The sequence below is a fragment of the Dasypus novemcinctus genome, chromosome 16 (genome assembly GCF_030445035.2).
Source record: "Dasypus novemcinctus isolate mDasNov1 chromosome 16, mDasNov1.1.hap2, whole genome shotgun sequence".
NCBI lineage: Eukaryota > Metazoa > Chordata > Mammalia > Cingulata > Dasypodidae > Dasypus > Dasypus novemcinctus.
This window is the reverse complement of record NC_080688.1, coordinates 32,305,060-32,331,549: the sequence shown is the minus strand read 5'-3', so window position 1 is coordinate 32,331,549 and position 26,490 is coordinate 32,305,060. Positions and strand designations below refer to the sequence as shown.

The following is a 26,490-nucleotide window of genomic DNA, read 5'->3' as shown; positions in this document are numbered from 1 at the left end:
GAGTGCATAAAAATGTGAGGAAATTAAAAAAAATAGGTAGTACACAAAATGACATTATTATAGTCGTGTGTTAAAAAAACTCCTGATAAAATTATAAGGGAAACAAAACATAGGAAAACAAAATTCTCCACCAAAGACTTTTTTAGATTTCAAATAAATAATTGGCATTTTTCTTATAGCAGCACATTCTTTAAAAGATATTAAAAATTGAAATGCCATAAAATGGCAGGTATTGGAACCCATTCATATCCTATAGATGTTAGCCTGAGCAATATAGATGTCTTTGAGTATTAGAAGGACAGCAATAGGAGGCGGCGGACTTGGCCCAGTGGTTAGGGCGTCCATCTACCACATGGGAGGTCCGTGGTTCAAACCCCGGGCCTCCTTGACCCGCGTGGAGCTGGCCCATGTGCAGTGCTGATGCGCGCAAGGAGTGCCCTGCCATGCAGGGGTGTCCCCCACGTAGGGGAGCCCCATGTGCAAGGAGTGCGCCCGGTAAGGACAGCGGCCCAGCGCAAAAGAAAGTTCAGCCTGCCCAGGAATGGTGCCACACACATGGAGAGCTGACACAACAAGATGACACAACAAAAAGAAACACAGATTCCCGTGCCACTGACAACAACAGAAGTGGACAAAGACGACGCAGCAAATAGACACTGAGAACAGACAACTGGTGTTGGGGGGGGAAGAGGGGAGAAATAAGAAAAAAAAGATATATAGAAGGACGGCAATAATAGATGTGTCTTAATCCTCTAATTCCTAGCGTACATCATAGTAGTGCCTTACATCTATAAGTGCTTCAGAGTTTACAAAAACACCATCATTTCATTATCACATTAGATCCATCCATCTTTTGAGATAGAGTAGGCATTGCTACTATTTCATATGAGAGAAAACTGGGATTTATAACATTAAGTTATTTACTTTATAACATGGATGATAGAAGCAAAGTTAAACTAAAACCCATTTCAAGGATTTTTTCCCCATTATACCACATACCTACATAAAGACAGTGAAGACAATCCTTTGATTCCCAAATCTCTCATAGGCACACAAAACTCACTGAGTGGACTAGATCAAGTAACTTAAGAAGTTTAGGCCTTGTAAATACAATTTCCTCAAAACAAATTTTCAGGGTTCTAATTTTTTTAAACTAGTAGCTCTTTTTTTTTTTTTTTTTTAAGATTTATTTAGGGAAACGGACTTTGGCCCAGTGGTTAGGGCGTCCGTCTACCATATGGGAGGTCCGTGGTTCAAACCCCGGGCCTCCTTGACCCGTGTGGAGCTGGCCATGCGCAGTGCTGATGCGCGCAAGGAGTGCCGTGCCACGCAAGGGTGTCCCCCGCGTGGGGGAGCCCCACGCGCAAGGAGTGCGCCCGTGAGGAGAGCCGCCCAGCGTGAAAAGAAAGAGCAGCCTGCCCAGGAATGGCGCCGCCCACACTTCCCGTGCCGCTGACGACAACAGAAGCGGACAAAGAAACAAGACGCAGCAAACAGACACCAAGAACAGACAACCAGGGGAGGGGGGGGAATTAAATAAATAAATAAATCTTTAAAAAAAAAAAAAGATTTATTTACTTGTTGACTTGTTAGGGGAAAGGGAGTGGACTTGAGGTTTCATTTCTGTGCTCATCAATGTTAAATCCTGAGAAGACAACAGTGTCAGGGACTCTCTAATCAAGAGGAACAGAAGGGCTTTTTCCACTTCTTTTTCCCCAATGGAGATAGAATTTCTCCACAGCAAATAAGTTCCCAATTACTTACTTGTGGGACCAGTTGACTTTCAAGTCATCTATGTAATAGGTCACAAAAGAGTACAGCCGGATGCCCTCTGCTGTGCTCTGAATCTTCAAGTCTGTGGCAGACAAAGCTGGAAGAAGAAAACAGCGGATTTTATGCACCACTAAGTCCATCCTGGCTGGAGAATAGTGAAGCATTGTTGTGGTGAGAAAATGTAAACTTACCTATTTTTTTACATACTTCAGTCATCAGTTCTTTGAAGGCTGTGGATAGAGACCAAGAGACAAAGCTTTAGCATAAAAGTGCTCAGTGTAAACTCAGATCTCAAATTGTTAGGCAGTGCTGGGCTCTGAAAAATTCCCTCTGTGAGGCATATTGACTGCAAGGTGAATTTGGTGACCACTGATTATCCGTGCTATGTGGTGGTATGAAGTTGTATGTCCCCCGGAAAAACATGATCTTAAACTTCATCCCCTCTTGTGGGTGAGGGCCCACTGTAAGTAGGACATTTTCATAAAGCTACTTCAGTTAAGGTGTGGCCCACCTCAATCAGGAGGTCTTACTCCTATTACTGGAGTCCTTTATAAGAGAATGCAATTCAGACAAGTGAGAGTGTCATGGGAAGCAAGAAGCTGAAAAACAGAAACCAGAAGAGAAGGGAGAGACCAGGAGATGCTGCCGTGTGCTCTGCCATGTGACAAGCTAAGGACCGACAGCTGCAGGCAGCCAGCCCCAGATGCCACATCCCCAGGAAGAAAGCATCGCCTTGATGACCCTTTGATTTGGACTTTTTCCCACTCTCAAACTGTGAGTGAATAAATTCCCATTGTTTAAGGTGAACCATTGCATTGGCATTTGCTTGAGTAGCCAAGGAAAATAAAACATGCTGTTTGAGGGAATCATCTATTTTGTCAAGTTGTAAAAGGCCCCTGCTTATTTTTATATTTCCCTCCCAAATTCTTTGTAACTGTCACCATATTTACATTCTAGGGAAAGAGCCACAAGGAGATTTCCAGGAAGGTTCTTGGCTTTAGGATTCTTTCCTTCCGAGTCCCAGGAAGCCTTGGTTCACGTTAGAAGTTATTCTTTTATCTGTGTCATCAATTCATAATGGAGTAACCATCTAGGCTCCCCATTTTCTCCCAGCCTAATAATGCTTTTTGTCAATACACACATTTAGTTGTGACCCACCAAGAGTAGGAAGGTGAAGTCAAAGTCAAACTTCTGCTGTGTGTTAGCAATACTGTTAAAAGATTTCCGTTAGGAACAAAACTGAAAGTGGGGGAGGGTGGGGAGGGGTCACATGTAGGTTTTCATTATCATGATAAATTTGTCCTTTAGTAGTCTCTGAAAATGAAAAATGTCTTCCTGCTCTACTAATAACTGTGAGGCTTTGAATTGCATAAAAAAATCTTTCTTACCACTTTTGAAGACTGAACTATTTTTGCTACATGCTTCTCACAGTTTTTGACTCTGGAACATCTTTTTGAATTTAAACAGAAATGATTTAAATTGGAAACAGATCCCTATTGGATTGCAGTCTATGAATTTTCTGAGGATCAAAAGTACATTTCTGAGTTCTAGGAAGACTGAAAGTGAAATATTTTTGAATAAAACAGTAGTCCACTCTGTTGGGATTTCAATTAAAACCAAATCTGTAGACAAAAAAAATCAGCATGACTTTGCTCCTCAGCCCCATCTCAATTATAATTCTGCTATCTTGTATTCAGAAGGTGAACTGACCTTCATCCACAAGCTTCAGTCTGCTCTTATCTTTTCCTCGGTCATCTTTCAGGATAACTTCATAAATCCCAGCATCTTTCTTGGAAAACTGAGGGGGGATAGATGTACCACATTGCAATTTATTGCAGCCTCAGAGTATGGTGTTTGCATTTTTAAGGCCCTGTGATTTATGGATCTGCCATCAAAACACATATTGAACAAGCATCTAGCCATGTGAGGTAGTTCCACCAGTTCACAGAAGAACCTGTCCACAGTAATTTGACCACTTAGCAGTCCCGATTTCTTACCCTCTAAGGTTACAATTAATTTGAAGTGTAAAGTCCTCAACTTTTACTCTGTGTTCATTCGTTAAAAACTAAGGATCATATATATTTGAAAGCTGTTCCTTTTAGACAGAAAGTAGATAAAAATCTGTACTTAAATGAATGCTATGTCCAATTGTAGTTTTAGGGATCAAGTTATCATATGGTTTAAGTGTAAACAAAAAAGGCTCAAATAACTGCTTTGGCACCTCTCCATACATGAAAAACCAGCTCAGAAAGGCAAGAGCTGTAGTATTCAGCCAATACTGGCTAGAGATCTGACAAGTCTATACACACCACAAGGTGAGAGAGCCTTTTGTTTTCTACAACTTATTTTTTGGGGGAGTGGGGGGTAATGTCAGGGCAGAGATCTCTGGAACAAGGAGAAGCAAGGAATCATAAATCCTCTGAGCATGAAGGGAACACAGTCTATGCATTTTTTTTTTGGAAAGTAGAGGGTATAGAAATAATGTACTTTATTTCACATTTATGATCACCTACCTCTGTTATAAGCAGCGTACATATACCATCCTTAAAGTCATGTTTTTCATCCACAGATATCTGCCTCTCATCTTTGTACCACAAAATATTAGTTTCCTTCGTAATATTTGCCACCTAAAAAAAAACCCATAATTACCCTTCTTGAATAAAGCAAATGCTATTCTCATGAAATGAACTAGTTCTTAATGCAGTATGGTACAGAAGAAAAAGCACTGAACTTGGAGTTGAAGACTGATTTCTAAAGGAATCAATTGAAAGCTAATTTAACTGAGAAGTTAAATATTTTAGTATGAAGTGAATACAATTGAATAAACCCAAATCAATAGGATCTTTATTTCATAGCAGTAAAAATTGACTTTAAAATTCATCTGGTAGGCAAGAAAAGCAAAAAAGATACGTACATATTAACTTAACACACTTAAATAAAAATCTGAACATCAAAGGAAAACAAATCCATTAGATTTGTCACAAAAAGAAATAGCAAGATCAAAGTAAGCTCCAATCTACATCTACAAATTTAACAAAAGATAAATGAAGCATTGCAAATGAATATGGAGTGGAAGTATAGCTTAATAAATTTACTGCTTAGGCATTTGGAGTTAATACATTAGATCTTATATGTGCACATTGTATCACGAATGCCATATGAACTAAAAGAGCCCATATGGTTAAAGGGTTCTTGAGCTTTGTCTGAAATGGTTTTTTTTCCTTTTTTTACCAAGAGAATATACTCATGTATTTTTTTTTTAAAGATTTATTTCTCTCCTCTCCGCGTCCCCCCCCAATTGTCTGCTCTCTCTGTCCATTTGCTGTGTGTTCTTCTGTTCTTCTTTGTCCACTTGCATTCTTGTCAGCGGCACCAAGAACCTGTGTCTCTTTTTTGTTGTTGTTGCATTATCTTGCTGTGTCAGCTCTGTGTGTGTGTGGTGCCACTCCTGGGCAGGCTGTGCTTTTTTCGCGTGGGGCAGCTCTCCTTGCAGGGCGCAATCCTCACGCATGGGGCTCCCCTACACAGGGGACACCCCTGCGTGGCACGGCACTCCTTGCCTGCATCTCACTGTGTGTGGGCCAGCTCACCACAGGGCTAGGAGGTTTGAACCCTGGACCTCATGTGTGGTAGGTGGATGCTCTGTCAGTTGAGCCAAGTCCACTTCCCTCATGTATTTTTCTTTTAATTTATTTTTCTCTTTTTAATTTTTAAAAAAATGTTACATTCAAAAAATATAAGAGATCCCCATATACCCCCCACCCCCCTCACCCCACTCCTCCCACATCAACAACCTCTTTCATCATTGTGGGACATTCATTGCATTTGGTGAATACATTTTGGAGCACTGCTGCACCACAGGGATAATGGTCTACATTGTAGTTTACTCTCCCCCAGTCCTCCCAGTGGGCCATGGCAGGACATACAATGTCCAGCATTTGTCCCTGCAGTACCACCCAGGACAACTCCAAGTCCTGAAAATGCCCCCACATCATATCTCTTCTTCCCTCTCCCTATCCTCAGCAGCTACCGTAGCCACTTTCTCCACATCAATACTACAGTTTCTTCCATTACTAGTCACAATAGTTCCATAGTAGAATATCAGTAATTTTTTATATACTTAAAATTGTGTGAAAAAATAAAGACTCCATACAAATCGAGATAACAATCCCAAAGTCCCCTCTGAATAATTGGGTAAATGTGCATATGACACCCCCCCCTCCCGCAAAGAAGACATACAACTACAAAACAAATGGAAGAAGAAATGTGTACTCTCACTATAAATAAAGATACTCAATTTTTAAAATGTTAAGAATTCTCAGCAAATAAGTCAACATAAGAAGAACAAACACTGGTTCTTTCACTGTACAGGAAGCCAGTACACACAACTGTTTTTAAAATAATCCAGGAAGTTGGTTCCCAAATTACAGGAAGTAATTCTATTCCTAGACACCATTGCTTATGATAAAAATGGCCCCTGACTGGGGAGCTGCATCTGAACTGGGAGGGACAAGAAATGGACTGCACCATTTTGGGCTTCCCTGAGTGTTCTGACTTGTCATTTGGGCATGTCCTTTGTGGGGACCCTGGAAGTTCTACCCAGGGATTGTTACCAGGAGGCACTGGCTCCCCGGAGCATGAGGTTTTTAATCCACGCTGCCTCCTGCACCTGCCCAATATGGCTCTTGTCATCTGGGGGGCGGGCCGAGGAAGAGCACCCAGATGTGAGCTCCTGCACTGGCTGCTGCAGGAGGGGAAAGTCGGACCCTGCCCAGATTCATAACCTGTTTCTAGGCTCCCCCTTGGTTGTTCAGAAGCTGGTTTCTGGGCTGATTCTCCTGAGGAGCCATGGGAACAGGGCTCCAGAGCTCATTCCCAGTGGGCTGCTACAGCAGGAAGTGCAGATGGAGCACCGCCGGTGGGCTTCCGGGAAAGGGGTTCTTTACAGGGCAGGGCAGTGAGCAGGGAGAGTGAATGGGGAGCAGCATGGCAGCGAGTAGGGTAAGAGAAGGGCCAGGGTCTTAGCTGCTGCCTGACAAAGATTCTTTCAAGACCTGTTGCTGAATCATGAGAAAGACAACCTAAGAGATAGCTGAAGGGGTTTTTAGTATTGTAAGAATGTGTACCCATTTTCTAAGGTTTCCTGAGAGGCTATCACCTAGGATGGATTTTCCTTCCATATTTCTGGTAGAATGCTGCTGCTTTGAATTTATAAGACCTAGAAGAGAATGGGGCATGTGGATTCTGGCTTTTATAGTGACAGCCCTGTCCCAAACGCCAAATCCCATGCTTCTGCTCTAGTCACTTTTGGTCATCGACACCTCCCCACTTCAACCTCATCCAGCAGTTCTTTATCTAAAATATCATATGCTGAAGTTCAAAATAATTTATCATGCTATGTAGACTTTTTGTACTAAATCTTCCAAAGGCCTAGTACGACAACTGGTTGTAAGCTGCAAATGCTCTACTAAGCCTGTCCACCCAAAATACCATAGCGGTTTCAGAACCAGTGGCAGCGCTGGCAGACCCTCAAAATTATTCTCATAATTACATAGGAAGCTGCTAAACATTTGTGGGGAATAAACTGTAGCGGGAATGATTCTGGAATAGATGCAGATTGGGACCAAATCAAAGACAATATGAGATTCTTCTGAGATTAATAATGAATAAAAGACTCTATGTCTTTATTAACAAGGGCACAGGTAATGAATGGGAATAATCATTTTGCCTTTCTATATTTTTATGTAGTTTTATTTGAAATGTTTCTTACCCACCAGCATTCAACAGTTAGGATGCTTCCCTTAGCATATTGGTTCAAATGGAGGAGAGGAAAGTTGATCTTTGCCTTCTCCACATTCTATTTATCTTTATTCCCTTTGAATCAAAAATTAAAAATTTATCTACTTCTTACCTTGCATTTCAATAGTACATTACATTCATCAGTCACTTCCCAGCTCAAATATTCGGCAAAATGTGGACCTATAAAATTTGTAATGACATCAGCAATCACTCTGTTATTCACAAATGCAAAATCAATGTGCATTCTTAAGGTGATTTAAATTTGAGGTCAAATTTTTAAGTTTCTACATATAGTTTTGAAATATTTTAAATGAGTATGTGTTTAATACATACATATTTTTCACTGTTTTATTTATTAGATACTATTAACTTAAGCAATTCTATTCCTTTTAATTTGTTATGGAAATAATCTTGTAATGTTATTTAAAAACTGAAGTTCTTCTCTTTATCCTTTGCTTTTTCTTTTTTCTTTTTACCTTGTTTTCTGATCCATTCTTGCCGCTGGAATTCAGCTTCTTTTTGGAGCTTTTTATAAACTAGGAATTGAAAAAAAGGAAGTATGAAATTGAGTTGTACAGCATAAATGTACATTGCAGACACTGTGCTAAGCAATTTATAGTCACTATTATAACACTCAAGACATTGTGCGAACCCTGCAGGTTTTAGGTATTTATAGGTGAAGAAACATTTCTAATATTAGAAATGTTAAGTAACTTGTCTAAGGTTATAGAGGTAGAAACAGAGAAATGGAATTGGATGTTGCAAATGCCAAGATCTGGCCAGCCTCTGCGTTGCTCTATTAAATGCCCCAGTTTGAATCTTGGTGGTTTCCACAGTGGCTAATGGCTGAGGACACATTATAACCTTGTTGTAATGCATGATGCATAGATTTGACATGCATTTCTTTTGTATTTTTTTTCTTCTCATTTTAAGTTTAAGTAACATAAAGTAAGTATGCATTATAAAACAGCATCATATTTGTTTCTGAGGTATAGTATTACAGTCTTCTTCACTGGAGAATTGTATAATAAATACTATTTATACATGCGATAATTTAAATGCCATCTTGCTTGTGGACCAGGGATGAGTTTGGTGGCCTTTAAATTTAACTTTCATTTCAATGATTCCATGGGAAGTATCAGCTGGAAGTTGTATTTTGAATATTGGAATTCAGTTAAGAAACAATTCCTACTACCTTTCTCATACCCACTTTTGTGCTATTGGATATTTACATTGAAGGGAATAGCAAAGTCTTCCGGTTAATAATATTCCACAGAATCCTTACCATCTCCAATGAGAACAAGAGTAGAATGGCCAGTTGCTTTTCCATCCTGAAGCTGGAAAGTGTATGTTCCTTCGTCTTCATCCAGAAGCTTTTCCATGAACATTTCAATTATGCCAGTGTTTCGGTCAATATGCATGCTATATTTCTTTAATGTGAAGAGGAAAAGATAGAGAAATCAGGTAAGTAAATATTTTACTTTGATGACAATAAGCCTGATGATGTAAAAATAAACCTCAAGGAATCATAAATTTAATAAAAATTCTTGATAACATTTTCTTTTAATGAGCAAGTCTTCAAAATCATGTACCCAGGAAAATAAAAATATCATATGGAATATATGACCTCATCTACTCAGATTATTTGGTTACACGATAACCAAACTGAATCACTAAAAAGTTTGAAATTTAATTTCTTCACTATAAAAGTTTTGCTACTCCAAGTCACAAAATGTTGTCAAGAGTTGTTTTTAGGGTCCTATTTTACCTTTCAGACTACATAGTTTAATTAGTAGAATAATGTAAAACTATATAAGCGCACTGTCTTCCCCCTGGCGTGTGTGTGTACGTGTACTTGTGTGTGAACACACAGAGGGGTGCATCTGCACACACATGTGCTGGGGCATTCCCTCAGTGGCTGTGTGCTAGAGCATGATGTCAGTAATGCTTTATCCTTTCCAATGGCCACATGGCAATGTAGCAGGAGGCGAGACCATTCTGAAAACTGGGGAAGGAAGTGGGCCCCCTTGGACGCGAGTGGCATTTTCTGACTGTCCACACAGTTACTATATGAGTTGAAAAGGAATATACTGCCTACTCTTCTATTTATGGAAATCATTCTCTCCCTCACCAATGAGCCCTGAAATGTTCTAAAATTATATGTCAATGAAAGGAGGAAGGGTTGCTAATAATGACCACACACCACGTCTCCTCCCACTCCTTCTATTTCCTGTTTACACCTGTAATAACAGTGTGAACCAGGGCCACCAAATCCCCGTCCTTCAGTTCCACCCAGCACTGAGCTCATCCTGCTCGACTGGAGTCTCTGGGGAGGACGAACATAGCTCAGGTGACAGTGCTCTATGAAAATGATGTCTACACTAAAAGTAAAGAAAAATAGTAGAAAAAAGAACATAGACAGTCACCTATGCAATACGCAAACTGACACACAGACACAGAAGTGTAAAACAAAGACCAAAAAGTATGAACCAATGTGTATATCAATGTATGAGTTTTCTTTCCTGAGTCTTGAAGGAATTTTTTTTTACAGTAAGGATGTATTGCATTCTTGTCCAGATAAGCATTTTGTTATGTTTTCTGGAGCCACTGGAACAATAGGGGCCGTTTCTTCCATATAAAGTATTAGGTCTTTGCTGGGGTTTATGTGTGAGCGTGTTAGTTCAGGTAAGGGTTCCTCTGCCTTCTCAGGAGAGCAACTCTATCTTCATAGGCGATCAGACTTCTCAGTTTGCCTGGGACCAGTTTTGGCTTATGTCTGTTGTCCTGGGAAAATTAGTAGTAGGACCCCGTTTCACTCTCAGAAGTTCCCAGTTTGGATAAAACAATAGAGTCAATTTATATTTTTTGTTCCATACATACACACACACACACACACACACACATATATGCACCAAATATGCATATATAAATATATAATATCTATTTTTAAATAGGAAAGTAAAAGGGCTTATTGAGAAAACAAGAGTACACACTTGGGATTTGAGGGTGGGCATGCTCCAGGGCGAGACACGCCCCCTCCACATTTTTTTTTATGTGAAAATAATATCAATTATTCCCACCCCACCACCCAGTGGCTTTTAAAACATCTTATTCTTATTCCAATAGGTCTCCCCAGGGTATTCTACAATAATGCATTAGCAGTTCCACAAAGTATAAAACCTACCGGCCCTTCAAAAATTTCCTTTTCATTAAATACGTAGTTGACTTTCGTGTTGCCTGACATCTTCTCAGCCTGCATCCAAAACCGGACCTGCCCCTTCTCCAAAATTTCAACGGCCAACGCGGATTTAATTGGGACAGCTGTGAAAAAATAGAATTGTAATTTCATTGGTAACCAACTGTATTGAAGCAAACTTTCCAACCAGTGAAAAAATCCTCAGTGGAAATGGAGATGCAGCCCCTTGTTTTCTGCAGAAGCACAGGGCAGTGAGAGCATGTAGAGAGAGACTCAGATTGAGGAACAGAGAGCCTGGGTTCTAATCCTGGACTGTTGCTTGGGGTTAAGTCTCTCATCTTCCCCTAGCCAAAGTTATCTCAACTGTGAAAATGAGGAAGACAAATTTACCTCAAGGGACCTCTGACTAACATTCTGTGATTCTCTGTTGTGGCCTTGGTTAGGTTTATTTAGGGGCAGTAGTGAGGTGTGGTGAAAGGAGTCCTGGGTTGACACCGGGCAAGTTGGGTCTGGTCCAAGTTCTGCTGCTGACAAACTGCTATTAGGTCACTTAACGTCTCTGAGCCTTACTCGACTGGTCTATAAGTGACTGGAACTGAACTGGATGTTCTAATTAGCCAAGGCATTTCCCAGCTCCAACACTGTATGGTTCATTATCTTAATTACTTCCAAATATTTAGAAAAGAGTTAAATTTGTTTTTTTTTTCCTTCCCTTTAACAATTTAACTTAATTTGAGGGGGTGGGTACTTTCAAGTGTTCTTAAAAATGAATTTAAAAAAAGAATTTTGACTATATATATAAGATCAGCCAGCTTTTTGTTTGAACCCTATCCCCCACAATGGCAAACCACTTCATTTTAGTTCTAAGGCCAAATGAATTTTTCCAGAGGCAAATAAGCGAGTGATTATTGAGACACTATATTAAAATATAGTATGGCTTATTTCATATAGAAGGCAAAGCAACTACACGGTACTTTTGATTTATACCTGTATCATGTGAACCCTTTGAGTCTGAGTGAATTTTAGTATGTTGGCTGACATATCTCAAAAACAGTTTTTAAATTTCTCATAACTTGAAAATGCTCCCTAGAATGGCTCCTTCAGCCTTCAGTTCTGTATGGGAGGCAGCTCCAGGGCATTCTTTGTGAAAAAGCTTGATTTAGTATTTAGTAGTCTTTAGCTTCCTTTAGGGGGAATCTTACCACTCTTTACTTTCTCTAAACCTTTTGTACACTTAGCTCATAATGTTAGCATCTGTTACATTTTAAATGTCTCCTAGATTTGTACAGTGTAAATTTCTTGTATTTATCTTATCTTTTTCAAGCTTCAACGGATGCCTTTCATTTGCTTGATCCCATAGTCATTGTAAAATTCAGTTCTCGATTCACTCACTTTAGAATAGGAAGGAGACCTGACATCATCTGCCGGGGGCAGTGGGTATACCGTGGTGGACAGGAGATGGGCTTTGGGGTCACACTGTGACCTTGAACAGCTAGTCTTCTCCTTGAACCTTGTTTTCCTTGCCTGGCTAAAGTGGGTGTTATCTACCTTGCAAAGCTAGTAAGAAGGGTAAGACAGTAATAGAGGTCATTACTATAGGGTAGATAATGTCCAGTGCTCAAGAAAGGTCCTTCCCTAATTTTGCTGCTCAGAAGGTTTAGTAATATATCTGGGTAGCGGAGCTGAGACTAGAATCACAGTCTCCTTCCTTTCCGTCTAGTTATTTCCTTCCTTCTGGGTTCCTCAGGACCCCAGCTTGTCTGCCCTGAAGAATACCAATGGTTTTCCAGCGTGTGCTCCGTTTCTGAGTGAAGTGGATAACGGGCAGAGCCCAGTGTGAGGCGAGGGAAGCTAACTTTTTCTCCCTACAGGATCCTCCTGCTTGCTACACGTAAGCCTTGAGGGAAGTGGAAAGTAGAATTGCTTCTAGAAAAGTTTGGAGACCTGATTCTGGGGAATATAATATGTGGGTGATACGATTACCTTATGGTTTGTGGGAGCTATTGGCCTGAAAGAGAGACCCAGGTTGATGATAGATGGGAAGGGGAGAGGGAGGGCACTCCACCTCCCTCAAGGATCACCGTCCTCCCTGAGTTATAAGAACGTCATCTGAAGAGAGCTGGCCACGAGGACTCCTCACGGAAGGCATGGAGGCAACCAGGGCAGCTGGATGCACTGAGGCTGCCTGTGTGGTGGGCAGAGGACAGGTCCCGGGGTCAAGCAACCCGTGTCCCACCCATGGACCAGCTGTGTGAGTCTGATCTAGTTACTTAACTCTCTGGACCTCAATTTCTTCATCTCTAAAATCAAATTACCTTAGTACCAACCCTTTTAAAATCCTTGTGGGGTTTAGATGGCATACTCTGCCAAAGCACCCTACAAAAAGATTGGCATCTAATAAGTGCTCAGTAAAAGTTGGTTCCTCTTTCCTCCTCCAGTTGCTTCAATAACACCATTCAACCACCACTGTAAAATATAATATATTGACACCTAAGAGGCCATACCAATATATTTGCATTTATGTGTAGGGACTTACATATATGAGCACACATCTAGCACAGGTATACAAGTGGTAATAACTGGTTTCTACAAAAGAAGATATTATGTAGGACGTTGATATTGCCCTCTGCCCACCTCTCCAAAAACAAGCCTTGAATTCGTGACATCCACAGATATATTCAAATAAGCTGCCTCTCCACACTGCAATTTAGAATCAATGCTGGAAAAACAGACTAGCTTACTTTCTGGTTTTAGCTTTACGTAATTTAAATTTTTCCTTTTCCACAGCCCCCAATTTCTTCAGGCTCTTTTCTCTGCCAGTTAATTTGCTCCAAAAAATATCTGTTATTTGTAGGTTGAAGGCATATGTTTAGTGGTTTTCAAAATATTTTTGAAAATGACTCAAAATAGGATAATTTACTGTGCAAAAGGAACATTGTAGCCTTTATTACATTCTGTAGGTAAACGAGACCAATTTAAAACCCTACAAAGGCTCAAGAAAATGACCTAATTAAGAGGAAGTGGGTATGACCTGGGATGTTAGCTAGGCTGCTTTGACTCTGTGATTGATCTCTGAAAATATTCATGCAGCGACCTGATTAATGTGATAGGGGTAGGGCAAAGAAAGCCCTGGATCTGTAATTTTAAAATGCTGCTTTCAGAGGCCAATAAAAATCCCGTTAGGTTGGAGGTTTGATGCTTGCATGTCCGACTGGTAAACACATTTCCAGGTTCTCTCTTTGTGCCTACGAAAATGTCATGCTGGTCTCTAAGAAGGGTACCTGTGTTTGCTGCTACCCTTTCTCCTAAGCCAATAATTAGCATCCTTATGATCCAGTGAAATAAAATATCCCAGAGTAGATGAGTGTGACATTGGGTAATTACTAATGTCGTCATCAATTCTATCTCCATCTATATGACCACCGAACTCCAGGGTGCTCTGAACACCTCAGTGTCACACTGATACCTTATCTCTTCTCATCTCCATCCTTAAAGCTAACTGTAAGTGTTGTCTGGACCAGTTGTTGCCTGGGTGTAACCAATGTTTTATTGTCTAACTATTAATAGATTAATAGATGCTATTTCGACTAATGTTCAGACATCACTGGGTCTGCCTCTTGGTTTTGGCTCTGACCATGTTCCTTTCCTCCTCTTGGTGCTCCCCAGCCCTGGAAAAATGAAGAGAGAAGAGCCTCCGCTGTGGCTTGTAGACAGCCCTTCTGTTTCTGGCAGTGGGTTCTTCTAGGATCACTATTGTGTTTAAATTGATTTTTTTTTTCCTGAAGAGTTCAAGGATCAGCCAATGCCATATTTATTAACTCTTACACATCTCTCTGTGGTAGGTGCTATAAACCATCATAACAGCCATGCTTAAAACAAACCTAGGCCCAGTGAAATTAAAACGAGTTGCCCTGAGAGGGGGTGTAGTTCAGTGTTTGAGCACCTGCTTTGCATATACAAGGTCCCAGGTTCGATCCCTGGTACCTCCTGAAAAATAAATAAATAAAATTTTTCTATGGAGTGAAGCCCCTTCTCAGTTAGAGGTGGAACGGACATCACCATCCCAGGATCCTCATGACTGCAGACTTACTGGTATTCTATTAGAGACTTACCGTGATTCTAGTAATGGAAGAAATTATACCATTGATGTGGCGGCAGGGGCCACTGGAGGTTCTGAGGGCAGGAAAGGGGAAAAACAGTTGCTAATACAGGGGCAATTTTAGGACTTGTCTTGAATGGCATTACACTGACAGATACAGGCCATTATATTTCTTGCCATAACCTAGAGAATTGGGAGGGAGAGAGTGTAAACTATGTGTAAACTGTAATCTATGTTTAATGGCAATGCTCCAAAATGTGTTCAATTACCACACTAATGAGGGATGTTGTTAATGTGGGAAAGTGTGGGGATTGTGGGGAGCGGGACATGTGGGAATCCTCTATATTTTTTATGTAACATCTATATAATCTAAGTATCTTTTAAAAAATAAAAATTTTTAAAAAATTTAAAAATTAAAAAAATAAATAAAGTTAAGCACATGCTTGCCATACAACCCAGCAAGCTCACTCCTTGATATATACCCAAGAGAGATGATGATACATGTCTGCACTAAAACCTATAGGTGAGTGCTTTGTTCCTAATCATCAGGAACTGGAAATAATCCAAATGTCCATCAACTGGTGAATGGTTAAACAAATTGTGGTATACCCATACCATGGAATACTACTAGTCTGGCAAGAAAATGGAACAAAGTACTGATAAATGCAATACCATGGATGATTCTCAAATGCCTCAATACCATGGATGATTCTCAAATGCCTTATGCTAAGTGAAAGAAACCAGATTCAAAAAGCTACATAAGCTATGATTTAATTTATATGATACTCTAAAGGAAAGGCAAAACAATAGCGACAGAAAACAGATTGGAGGTGGGAGTGGGAATGGGGAGAGGTGGAGACCAAGAGGCATGAGGCAATGTTTTGGGATGTAGAAATGTTCTGTATCTTCATTATGGGTGTGATTTTACAACTGTATGTGCTTATGAAAATTTATTAACATTAATTAATTTATTAAGTTGAAAATTAATTTATTAAATTGAAATTTCTTAAATTTCGCCCTTCAAAACAAACAAACAAACAAACGAACAAAAAACCAAATTGCCCTGGTTGGCAGAAAATTAATTAAAAGTACAGCACAAAGAGAGTGCAGGTCAAATATCTACTTTCCATACAATATGAAAACTAACTTTAAAAAAAAATTTTTTTTAGGAGGTTCCAGGGATTGAACCTGGAACCTTGTAATATATATGAAGCAGGTGCTAAACCACTGAGCTACACCAACTCCCTGGAAACAAACTTTTTAAAGATAAACTTTTAAAACTCCACTGGTGGTGTATTACTTTTCCAGTTTTATGGTGAAACAATTTATAAATGAGAGAAATGGCTTGCCTAATGCCACGTAGCAGATTCTCCCCTAGAATTCTGGAGTCTACATCCTGAATTCAAACCACATAGGCCACTCCACTCTACTGCTTTGCTGAACAAAGGTAGTTTTGAGGACATTTCAGCTGAGCCCGTTATTCATGGATACTCAGCCTGGTGGTCAAACACGTCATTCCTTGGAAACCTAAGAGAAGGGAGGCAGCTGGGTCTAGAGCAGTGTTTTTCTTTTAAAATCACAGCCTCCATTGAGAACTCAGTGAAAGCTACAGACCCTCCCTCCAGAAAAATGCACATATACAAATGTACAAAGTTTTACCTGGAGTAGGGATATGGTATCCTGTATTCCTGGAACTCATGCTTTAAGTGAAGGAGTTATATTCTAAGTATGAAGGAGTGAAAAAAAAAATTCCTAATGTTATAAGAGTGAATGCATACTATTACTTTCCATTTGTTTTCTCAAACTCTAAGGTGTACGTTTCTGGATGCTTCATTACTGTGGCCAAGAGGTCCTAACAGCTAGAGATACTATCAGGCCACTGGAAACATCGGAGTGTCATTTCAGACTTCTTTTTTTTCTCTCAGGCTTAACTGTGGAGTTGAATCTTTCATGTAGAAGGCACTGTGTTGAAGGGTTTACTAGAAAGTTCAGAGGGATTCTTTTTCTGACCAAGGTATCATTACTTTTTTTCCAGGAGTTTAAAATGGTAGTTACTATCTTTAGGTTGTCTATATTTAGAAGTATGACTCTTCTATTAAGTACCAATGTTAAACTACTTTGGAAGAGATTAGTTTGCCAAAAAGACACACGACTGAATATAACCAGAAGGTAAATATGTGATTCCAAAATATGCAGACAGATATCAAAGAACTTAATTTTTAGGTGTTACATCTAGGTAACAGAGCATGGGATATATTGTCTATGCCAGTATCCTTTGTATCTCTGTAGAATAATGGCAAAGAAATGAAAAGCAGCACTTCTAGAAAGCATGTCTAGCTACCAACGTGTGTTCCTGTTAGAGACTGAATCCCCCACAGAGACATGCTCGATCCTAACCACAGGGCTTGTGGGTGTGAATTCATTTGAAAATAGGATCATCAAAGCCCTATTTACTTAAGATGAGGCTGAACTGAACCAGGGTAAGCCTAATGCAATATGACTGCAGTCCTTACTAGCAGAGGAAATTTGGGCAGGACACAAGAGGAGAGAGTTGGGGAGGGAGATGCCCATGTGACCAGGGTAGAGAATGAGTAAGGGACTGCCAGCAAGCTGCTCCCAGAATGCTACAGAACTCAGAGAAAGCATGAACCTGCTGACACCTTGATTTTGGACTGCCAGCCTCCAAAACTTGGACAATAAATTCCTGTTGTTACAGCAGCCCTGGCAAACGAGGACAGTTTTAGGATATGTTCTCAACAGTCTCTTCTCTCAATACCTCCAGAGTTGTCATCTGACCTATTCTAGAAGTCACCACCTAGTAAAATTGTTAAGATCTGTGACTATATTTTGCACACTTACTTGGGAATTTGTGTTCCTCACTGAGAGCAAGTAAACGTTTCAACTCTGTAGGGAGGAAAAGAGAACAATGAAACCATAAACTAATAAAAGTCACTTTCTTCTGGAGAATACTTGAGAACCTAAGGCAGCACTCCACTTGATTATGAGTTCATTTCACGCTTACCTTCCTCATCTATTAAGTAGCTGGAAGCTATTCCATCAGTGTCTGTTACGTCACACGAGTAAAGGCCCAGGTCCTCTGTCCCAAGGTCTTTAAAGGTGATTTTCGACCTGCAGAGCAGAGTATTTTTCTTAGCAATGGAGCGGGGCAGGGGTCTACAGATCTGTGTTCTGCCTGTCTCCAGGCTTTTGCATTAGCTACTCCCTCTATTTGGAATACTAGTTTCTCTCCCCTTTGCTGAGCTAAAGGCTACTCAACCTTGACGTCTTTTTTAAAAAATTTCTCTCCCCTTCCCCCATTGTCTGCTCTGTGTCCATTTGCTGTGTGTTCTTCTGCGTCTGCTTGCATTGTCAGGTGGCACTGGGACACTGCATCTCTTTTTGTTGCATCATCTTGCTGCGTCAGCTCTCCGTGTATGTGGTGCCACTCCTGGGCAGGCTGAGCTTTATTTTTTTCATGTGGGGCGGCTCTCCTTGGGGGGTGCACTCCTTGCACATGGGGTAACCCTACATGGGGGCACCCATTCATGGCATGGCACTCTTTGAGCATGGCAGCACTGCGCATGGGCCAGTTTACCACATGGGTCAGGAGGCCCTGGGGATCGAACCCTGGACCCTCCATACGGTAGGCGGACGCTCTATCAGTTGAACCACGTCCACTTCCCAACCTTGATGTCTTATGTTAAATGTCTGGAAAGACTTTCCTGTACCTCCTCTCCAAGGGGGGAGGGTGGTATGGAGGTCAGGGTGAGGGGAAACAGCTATAAACCCCCACCCCAAGTATTGATGTTGCAATCAATACACATCCCACAATACACATTTGCTTAATAAATATTTGTGGAATGAATAAATGAATGGATCAGTAGTAGTCCAGTTCATTGTATTTTCTAATTTTGGTGGGTCATATTGCTAGTCAATGTCTAAAAACTGTCAGATATTTAAATATTAGTCACATGCACAGACTGGAAGAATAATGTATAATTTGATTATCTTTTCTTTGACCAAATATATGGTTTATACTTCAGGGACTTGACAGAAGAATGTCTTTTAATTATATTCAGTATTTTCTTGGCATTCTCCAACTAAATTGCTATTTCTTCCTGTTATTTCTGAGATCTTTTGGGTTTCATTGTAATAGAAAAGATGCTTAAACACACTTTGCTTTAGCAAAAACAATTCAATATGGTTAGCACTATAAAAATATAAAGCTAGATAAACAAGGTGAAGTAGAAGAGAAAACTCAGACTCTTAGAGCTGAAAGATCATAAAATGAATTCCCTCTCTTTCTTCCATTGTACAGAAAAAGAAATCTGAAGTCCATGAAAGTTAAATAGCTGGCCCAAGGTCATACACCAGTTGCTAATAAAGCTGGGACTTGAACTCATCCACCCTGTGCTTTCCATACCGAGTTCTTGCCTGTGTATTAGTTTGTCACTCACAAGAGATGGTGAAAAAGGCAGAAGAGATGATTCTTAAACCACTTAATATGCCATAACTTGAACCATGAAGTAGCATATTCTTTCTACTGCCCACCCCCAATCTAAGCATCTGCACCAGTATTTTAAGATTTCAAAATTTCTTAGAACTAAGGAAAATCATCTTTAAAGCTGACTTTTATATCAATCAAAGCTTTTCTAACACCACAGATGAGATATGTGAGAAAGCATTTTCAATGGACTAATGTGAAAAGCACTCTATGAAGATTGCTATTTTTGAGGTTTATATTGGTTAGGTCTTTTTATAATACCAAATATAAAACATTTGTATCATCATATGCTTATTGCAAGCAATTAAAATAGAAAGCAAAGAGCTTACTTCATGCTCTTATAATGAAAAAGAAACTCATTACTGCTATTGCAAGCATCCATACTTGTTGCCTTTGCTTTCAGCTTCTAATCGTGGAGAATCCTCAGTGGGTTCATAATCTTTGGACCAGGTGAACTTGGAATTTGGAGACATCTGATCACATTCAAAGTTCAATGAAATGACTCCATCATCATCCACATTTACAACAACCTCTTTGGTTCCTAAAAGATAAAAAACAAGGCACTGATATTTTCTGGTAGAAACCACCCAAGTAAGAATTCTTTACTCTCTGATCTTACACTTTAGCCTTAAAGTAGGGCCTTGAGCTTGTACGAGGGAAAAGCAGACTGACAGTCCAGTTCTACCACTCAATGTTTACACTGTAACATGGGATTAAAGGAATGCGCCACGTTTCTCACAGAGAGCCAACACCATGAATAGCACTGTTGGTCCAGGGCTGAAGAAAACTTGGTGCTCTTCTAGCCACATTTCCTTGCTCAATCCCTGACCTGACTGATGAGACAGTTGTGGGTGCGGATTGATTGTAATAAAGGAAGCAAGGTAGCTTTGGGGAAAAGGTCCTTACCAGGACCTAATTCATAACTTTTTCTTCAAGAACATCCAGATCCAGCCACTCATCAAGAGAAGATCAAAAGAGACAGAAAGTAAAGGGAAATTGAAGGCGAGAAAGTAGAGGCAATAAGAATAGCTTAAATTCATATCTTCAGAGTTTGTAAATCATTGGAGAATGGAAAAATACATGGTGGAAACTTGCTGGGTTGATCATGTGAGCATATGTCAGTCTAAATATATCCCTCTTGATTAGAATGGCAAGAGCCTAGAAACAACTATTGTTGAAATGCATGGGAATTTAAATGGAAATGGTTTCAAGAGATCCAGATATTTCAAAGATTGGTTTTGGATTTTAAATAAAAATTCAGTAGATATTTTTAGTTTTCTTTGTTTTTAAAAAAATTTTTAATTGTATTTTTTTGAAGATATATAGATCACAAAAAATGATATATTAAAAAATAAAAGAGGTTCCCATATACCCTACACCCCACCCCACCCCACTCCCCCCACATCAATAACCTCTTTCATCATTGTGGCACATTCATTGCATTTGGTGAATACATTTTAGAGCATTGCTGCATCACATGGATTATAGTTTACATTGTAGTTTACACTCTCCCCCAGTACTTTCAGTGAGTTATGGCAGGATATATAATGTCCAGCATCTGTCCCTGCAATATCATTTAGGACAACTCCAAGTCCTGAAAATGTCCTCAAATCACTTCCCTTCTTCCCTCTCCCTGCCCTCAGCTTTTTTGGCCACTTTCTCTACATCAGTGCTACAGTTTCTTCCATCACTAGTCATAATAGTTTTATAGTAGAATACCAGTAAGTCCACTCTAATCTGTATGTTATTCTTCCCAGGTACTGGTGCTCCTGAGGGCTACAGAGATACACAGGTTCTGCAGTCATGGCAGATGGCTCTAGAGTTCAGTGTTTTATCAGTGGGCCCTACTTTGGAATTTGTATTCCTGAGTATGATGGAGTTGGACTCAGATGGGACCTTTCTTCACATGCCTCTTCTGTCACATTTATTAAAACTATGGTTGGTGCTGGGGTTGGTATATACTCAGGAGACTTGAATCTCTGGACTGGCCATGCTGGGCCGCAAGCCTCAGCAGAGTTGCAAATCCTACTCTCCAGTTCCAGGTCAGCTAACAGGGAGGTGAAGATGGTCAACCACCACACTAGGGAACAGAGAGTGCCTACAACTGCAAGCAGGAGAATCGCATCCATCAACCATGTGGGACCTAAGCCCCCTCTCAATATAGAGGTGGAGTGGACATCACCATCTGAGAGTTTTTTTTTGAGAGCTATCATAAATTGCAAGTACATCTAATGTAACATTTCAGTTTATACAGTTTATAAAACATTCACATCTATACTTAAATCAGTTTTGAAGGAAGCAAATTGCTCTACTTATATTGACACTTATTAAATTGACAGTCTAAACTTACCTTAGGAATACCTTAGGGAAAATGATTATATTTAGTTCCAGAAAGGTACAGTTTATTTTATTTAAAAAAAAGCATTAGAAGTTTTTCCAATACATACTTCCCAAGGGATTGAAGTCTTTCTTTCTGGATTGTATCATAAGAAGCCAACACCTTGGTCTACTGTCCAATAAAACTTGTTGGTGGAAAACAATTGTATAAATATTAACAGAAGAAGGGCTAGGGGAACAAGTGTCCAAACAGTTAGAGGGTCTTAGGTCCTAAGTTTGCAGTAGATTCGATGTTGTCCTGACTGATGGCAGTGTGTGCTTCAGTTATAAACCACAAAGGGACTTTTAATGCATGTAAAGCTTAGAGCAGATGAGTCCTAGGGATTTTAAAAGAAATCCCTTTGAACAAACAAATTAAGGGTTATATTCATATTTGGCTTTGTAGATAAACTGAAATGATGATCAACTAAAGGCTTAATTGTTCCCTAAGTGAAATGTTCACCATATGTTACTTTTTTTTCCTCACTTCTTTAAAAGAGAAGTTTGGCATGCATAAAATAGAGGGTTCCAATATACCACCTATTTTTTAACACTTTGCATTTTTATGGTATATTTGTTATAATTGATGAAAGCACATTTTTATAATTGCACGATAACTATAGTCCATGGTTTACCTTAAGGTCACTGTTTATGTTCCACAGTCCTAGGGATTTTTAAGAACATTTTCATTCTTGTAATGTATTTATAACCTAAAATTTTCCCCTTTTAAACACATTCAAGTATATTATTCAGTGCTGTTAATATATGTTACTTTTAAAGGGCTATGTCTCCATTGAAAGTTCTAGACCAAACTTTATTTCTGTTACTGATAATACACAACTCATCCTGTTGTATAATGAATATTAATAATACACAACTCATCCTGTTGTATAATGAATATTAAATACATGCTCTTATTAAAAATGAAGAAAAGACTAACACTTAAGACTGCTGAGGTTTAGACAGTGTTATAATACATAGTTAGCATGACTGACCCAAAGAGAATATAAACTGAAAAATTTCTGTGTATCTAAATTGTTATGAAGGGGAAAGAAGAAGTTGAAGGATGTTGACTAAACCTTTCATGGCTATTTATATAATATCTATTTTAGAGGCATTATTAATATTAATTACCAATGTCTTATGTGTAATACCATTTTAAAAGTGAACTACCCACATTCTTGTTTATTATATTAAAGGTATGATTTCAGTTTGTCAGAAAAAAGTTTTTCAGGTTAAGATTCTTGCTTTGGGGAGAGGAAGGAATGGGTGTAACATGGGGCATTTTTGGGACATTGGAATTGTTCTGCATGACATTGCAGTGATGTATACAAGGCATACGTTTTGTCAAAGTCTACAAAATTGTGCAGTGCAAAGTGTGAACTGTAATGTACACTATAGACCATGGTTAGTAGCAATGCTTCGGCATTTGTTCATCAACTGTAACAAATGTTCCACACTAAAGAAAGATGTTGTTAATGGGGAAAAGTGGGGAAGGAGGACGAGGTGGATTATATTGGAGTCCTCCAATATTTTCAAAGTAACATTTCTGTAATCTAAAGCTTCTTTCAAAATAAAAAAAGATTCTTGCTTTTAAAAGTACAAGGTTTGAGTTTGCTAAAAACAAAGGAATCACAAAACTGAAAGAATATGAATGGTTTAATGAGCTTAGCCTTTCTCTCCATAGAATGGATAACCTTTGTACTGCCACACCTCACCCACCTGGAACCTTGCCCAAAACCAAGAAGGAAAACAAGCCTCCAAAAGCCAGTGCTGATGCTGCAAAGTCTGCAAACTAATATTCCTGAGCACTGCTTGCTAGAGAATTCATAGAGCATTACTGGGAGTTCATTTACACTTAGTTTAAGATGATTTTTACAAGTCTAGTGTGTTTCTCTTAGTGGATTAAACTCAAGAAGGAGAGGGAAGTAAGAGGTTCCCATCAGCAGGCACACTGAGAACAAGGAGAATGACAGAGGAGACAGAATAGCCTGACAGCTGACACAGAGTTGTTATTTGATAGAGGGGCAAATGACTCCACATCCCTTAACAACTCCATTACGTGGATTGGTTAAAGTGCGGAGGGCTAAAAGGAACTATTGGAAATTTACACAGTTCCACTCATCTCTCTTCTCCAAAAAAAAAAAAGAGATAAAATTTGAAAGCCAAAATAAAAATCACGGTAAACTGTTCATGTTTCCATATTTCACAATTTGATATGAGAATTTCTTTCTCAAACAATTTGTCTTTTACATCAGCAGTAATATATCGCTTTTTATAAGCTTTCATTATTTGTCCTTCTCCGTGGTGTGTGTGGGTGTGTGATGTTTAAAACACTGGAGGGTAGGACAGAATGGAACAGGTAGAAGTGAATTAAAATAATGCATCGCATGCAGTACTGAGCTGCCCTCTGTTTAGTATGAGGAATGTTGGCTGCCCCACTGTCCTGGTGTCCCAGCTGTAGCTTCCACTGGATAATTCTCCCAGCTCCCTTTTCATAACCCGGGGGTACACATTACATGATACTTAAAGTGAACGCACATGCTGTGGCCACAAAACAGAGTCACATTAGCCAAAACATGGTAGGCATTCATTATTTTTTTCATTTAGTAAGTATCTATTAAGTTCCTACTCTATGCCTGTACCATGCTAGGCTCTCAGCATATATAGAGAAAAGAGACACAGTTCCTATTCTGAAAGAGCCCACAAGCCTAATGACACTATTCTCAACTCTGGCTTTACACTTAGACTACTAACCCAGGGAGCTAGAAAACAAATACACACAAAACTATGCCCAACACTCACCTTTTGAGTTTCTGATTTAATTGATTTATCTGATTGATTTAGGATATCAGTATTTTCAAAAAGTCCTTGGGGGAAGCGGACTTGGCCCACTGGTTAGGGCGTCCGTCTACCACATGGGAGGTCCGCGGTTCAAATCCCAGGCCTCCTTGACCGTGTGGAGCTGGCCCATGCGCAGTGCTGATGTGCGCAAGGAGTGCCGTGCCACGCAGGGGTGTCCCCCGCGTGGGGGAGCCCCACGCGCAAGGAGTACACCCATAAGGAGAGCCGCCCAGCACAAAAGAAAGTTCAGCCTGCCCAGGAATGGTGCCACACACACGGAGAGCTGACACAACGAAAAGAAACACAGATTCCCGTGCCGCTGAACAACAACAGAGGCGGACAAAGAGGAACATACAGCAAATAGACACAGAGAGCAGACAACCAGGGGGGAAGGGGAGAGAAATAAACAAAAGTAAACGTTAAAAAAAAAAAAAAAAAAAGTCCTTGGAATGATTCTAATGTACAGTCAGGTTAAGAAAAAACAGTTCTAATAGACGAAAGAGGTAATTTAATGAGCAAATATTAATATAAGCCCAGTTTTCTAAATTGGCCAGTTGAGCGGGTCTTTACTTGTCAGCCTGGCTTGCTGCTTCAGAACCCTTCAAGAATCTACCACTGAGCCACCAGGCACACATTGGATCTCGGAATCTTACCAGATCCTGGGGCCAGCCAGTTTTTACAAACTGGGATTTTAACGAGCCCTTGGTTAGTAGCTTGTCACCTTGATCCCAGCTCATTATTTGTACTGGTAGTGCTGCCTTGGGGCCAGTGACCAACCAGCGCCCAGTCCCCTGTAACGCAGTCCCTTGCTGAACACTCTCCTCCTCTGCCAAGAACACCTGCAGCCCGTGCCACCTACTATTTGTTGCCCTCCCGATCACCTGCCATACCTTGGCAGGTCCCTCCTTTGTCTCCATTCTCATCAGGCTCACCTTGCCTCCACCTCCACCCCAGGTCTGATGCAATCAACCACAGATACTGTTTTTAAACTATCAAATATCATCAACAGGTGTCCTTTCATGGACAAACAGATCTATGCTAAATATTTTTCAGCTTATTCCTTTTGAAGGCTTTTCTAGCTAATAGAATTCTTGGTAAAGCCCAACGCACTTTGTCCTTTCTCTGGGTTCTCGTGACCAGCACAATTGGACTTTGTAGTGGTGGCTGGGTTGCATCTTTTAGCATGTTCTCTGACCTCAGAGTGACACCAGTGATCCTACCAGCTGGATGGATTAGGTTAGCTTTTCACTGGAATTCAATTACACTTGAGGTATCTTGTTAGATGTATTTGTGGTTTGCTATTACATGATAAGCTTTACTTTCCATCTGGAAGTTTTAATGCTTTCCAAAGAAGTTGTTGTTCTGCAATAGCAATCCAAATTTCAAGTCTCGATCTTGAGACTGATGAAATGAAACCCCCTCCCTTCCATTCTAACATAAAAGTAAAACCCAAGTAAAAATAACGTGTTGGTAATTAGCAAAATAAATAAATATAAACAATTTTAGGCTACAGAAAAGTTTTTCCAGGGGCTTACAAAATGTGAGTACCTTGTAAACAACAGCCTCTTCAGCTCTAGGGAATATTTTATGAATAGCCGTCGTTGCTCAACATGCCATGTTTTGGCCTCTGCCTTTCCATGAGACTGCAAGCCCTGTAGACAGTGGCCACGGTATGCTGTGCCAGTGACTCACAGCCCACACAGTGCCTGGCCTGCAGGAGGTGCTGACGAAATACACACTGCAAGAATGAATGTGCGTGCTGCGTACAGAACAAGCCCCAATGTTGCTCGAGGGTTTGGGTGTTCTTTGGTGTGGATGCATTTTGATTTTGTGCAGTTTAGGATTCTCTTTCCTAGACTGAGAGAACGTCATTCTGAATGGATGCTGTTTAGTGTGTAG

General features: G+C 40.0%; 1 protein-coding gene across 1 annotated transcript in view; it reads right to left on the bottom strand.

The window, feature by feature from the left end:
- MYOM1 (myomesin 1) overlaps positions 1–26,490 on the bottom strand; it is a 150,125-nt gene that overhangs the window by 11,602 nt on the left and 112,033 nt on the right. Inside the window, exons 22-32 of the mRNA XM_058277490.2 lie at positions 19,756–19,912; positions 17,890–17,996; positions 17,727–17,771; positions 10,757–10,893; positions 8,858–9,002; positions 8,049–8,108; positions 7,685–7,752; positions 4,287–4,400; positions 3,484–3,571; positions 1,965–2,003; positions 1,765–1,870 (exon numbers count right to left, since the gene is read on the bottom strand). Of these exons, the coding sequence (XP_058133473.1) occupies positions 1,765–1,870; positions 1,965–2,003; positions 3,484–3,571; positions 4,287–4,400; positions 7,685–7,752; positions 8,049–8,108; positions 8,858–9,002; positions 10,757–10,893; positions 17,727–17,771; positions 17,890–17,996; positions 19,756–19,912 (1,066 nt within the window). The remainder of the gene's footprint in view (positions 1–1,764; positions 1,871–1,964; positions 2,004–3,483; positions 3,572–4,286; positions 4,401–7,684; positions 7,753–8,048; positions 8,109–8,857; positions 9,003–10,756; positions 10,894–17,726; positions 17,772–17,889; positions 17,997–19,755; positions 19,913–26,490) is intronic.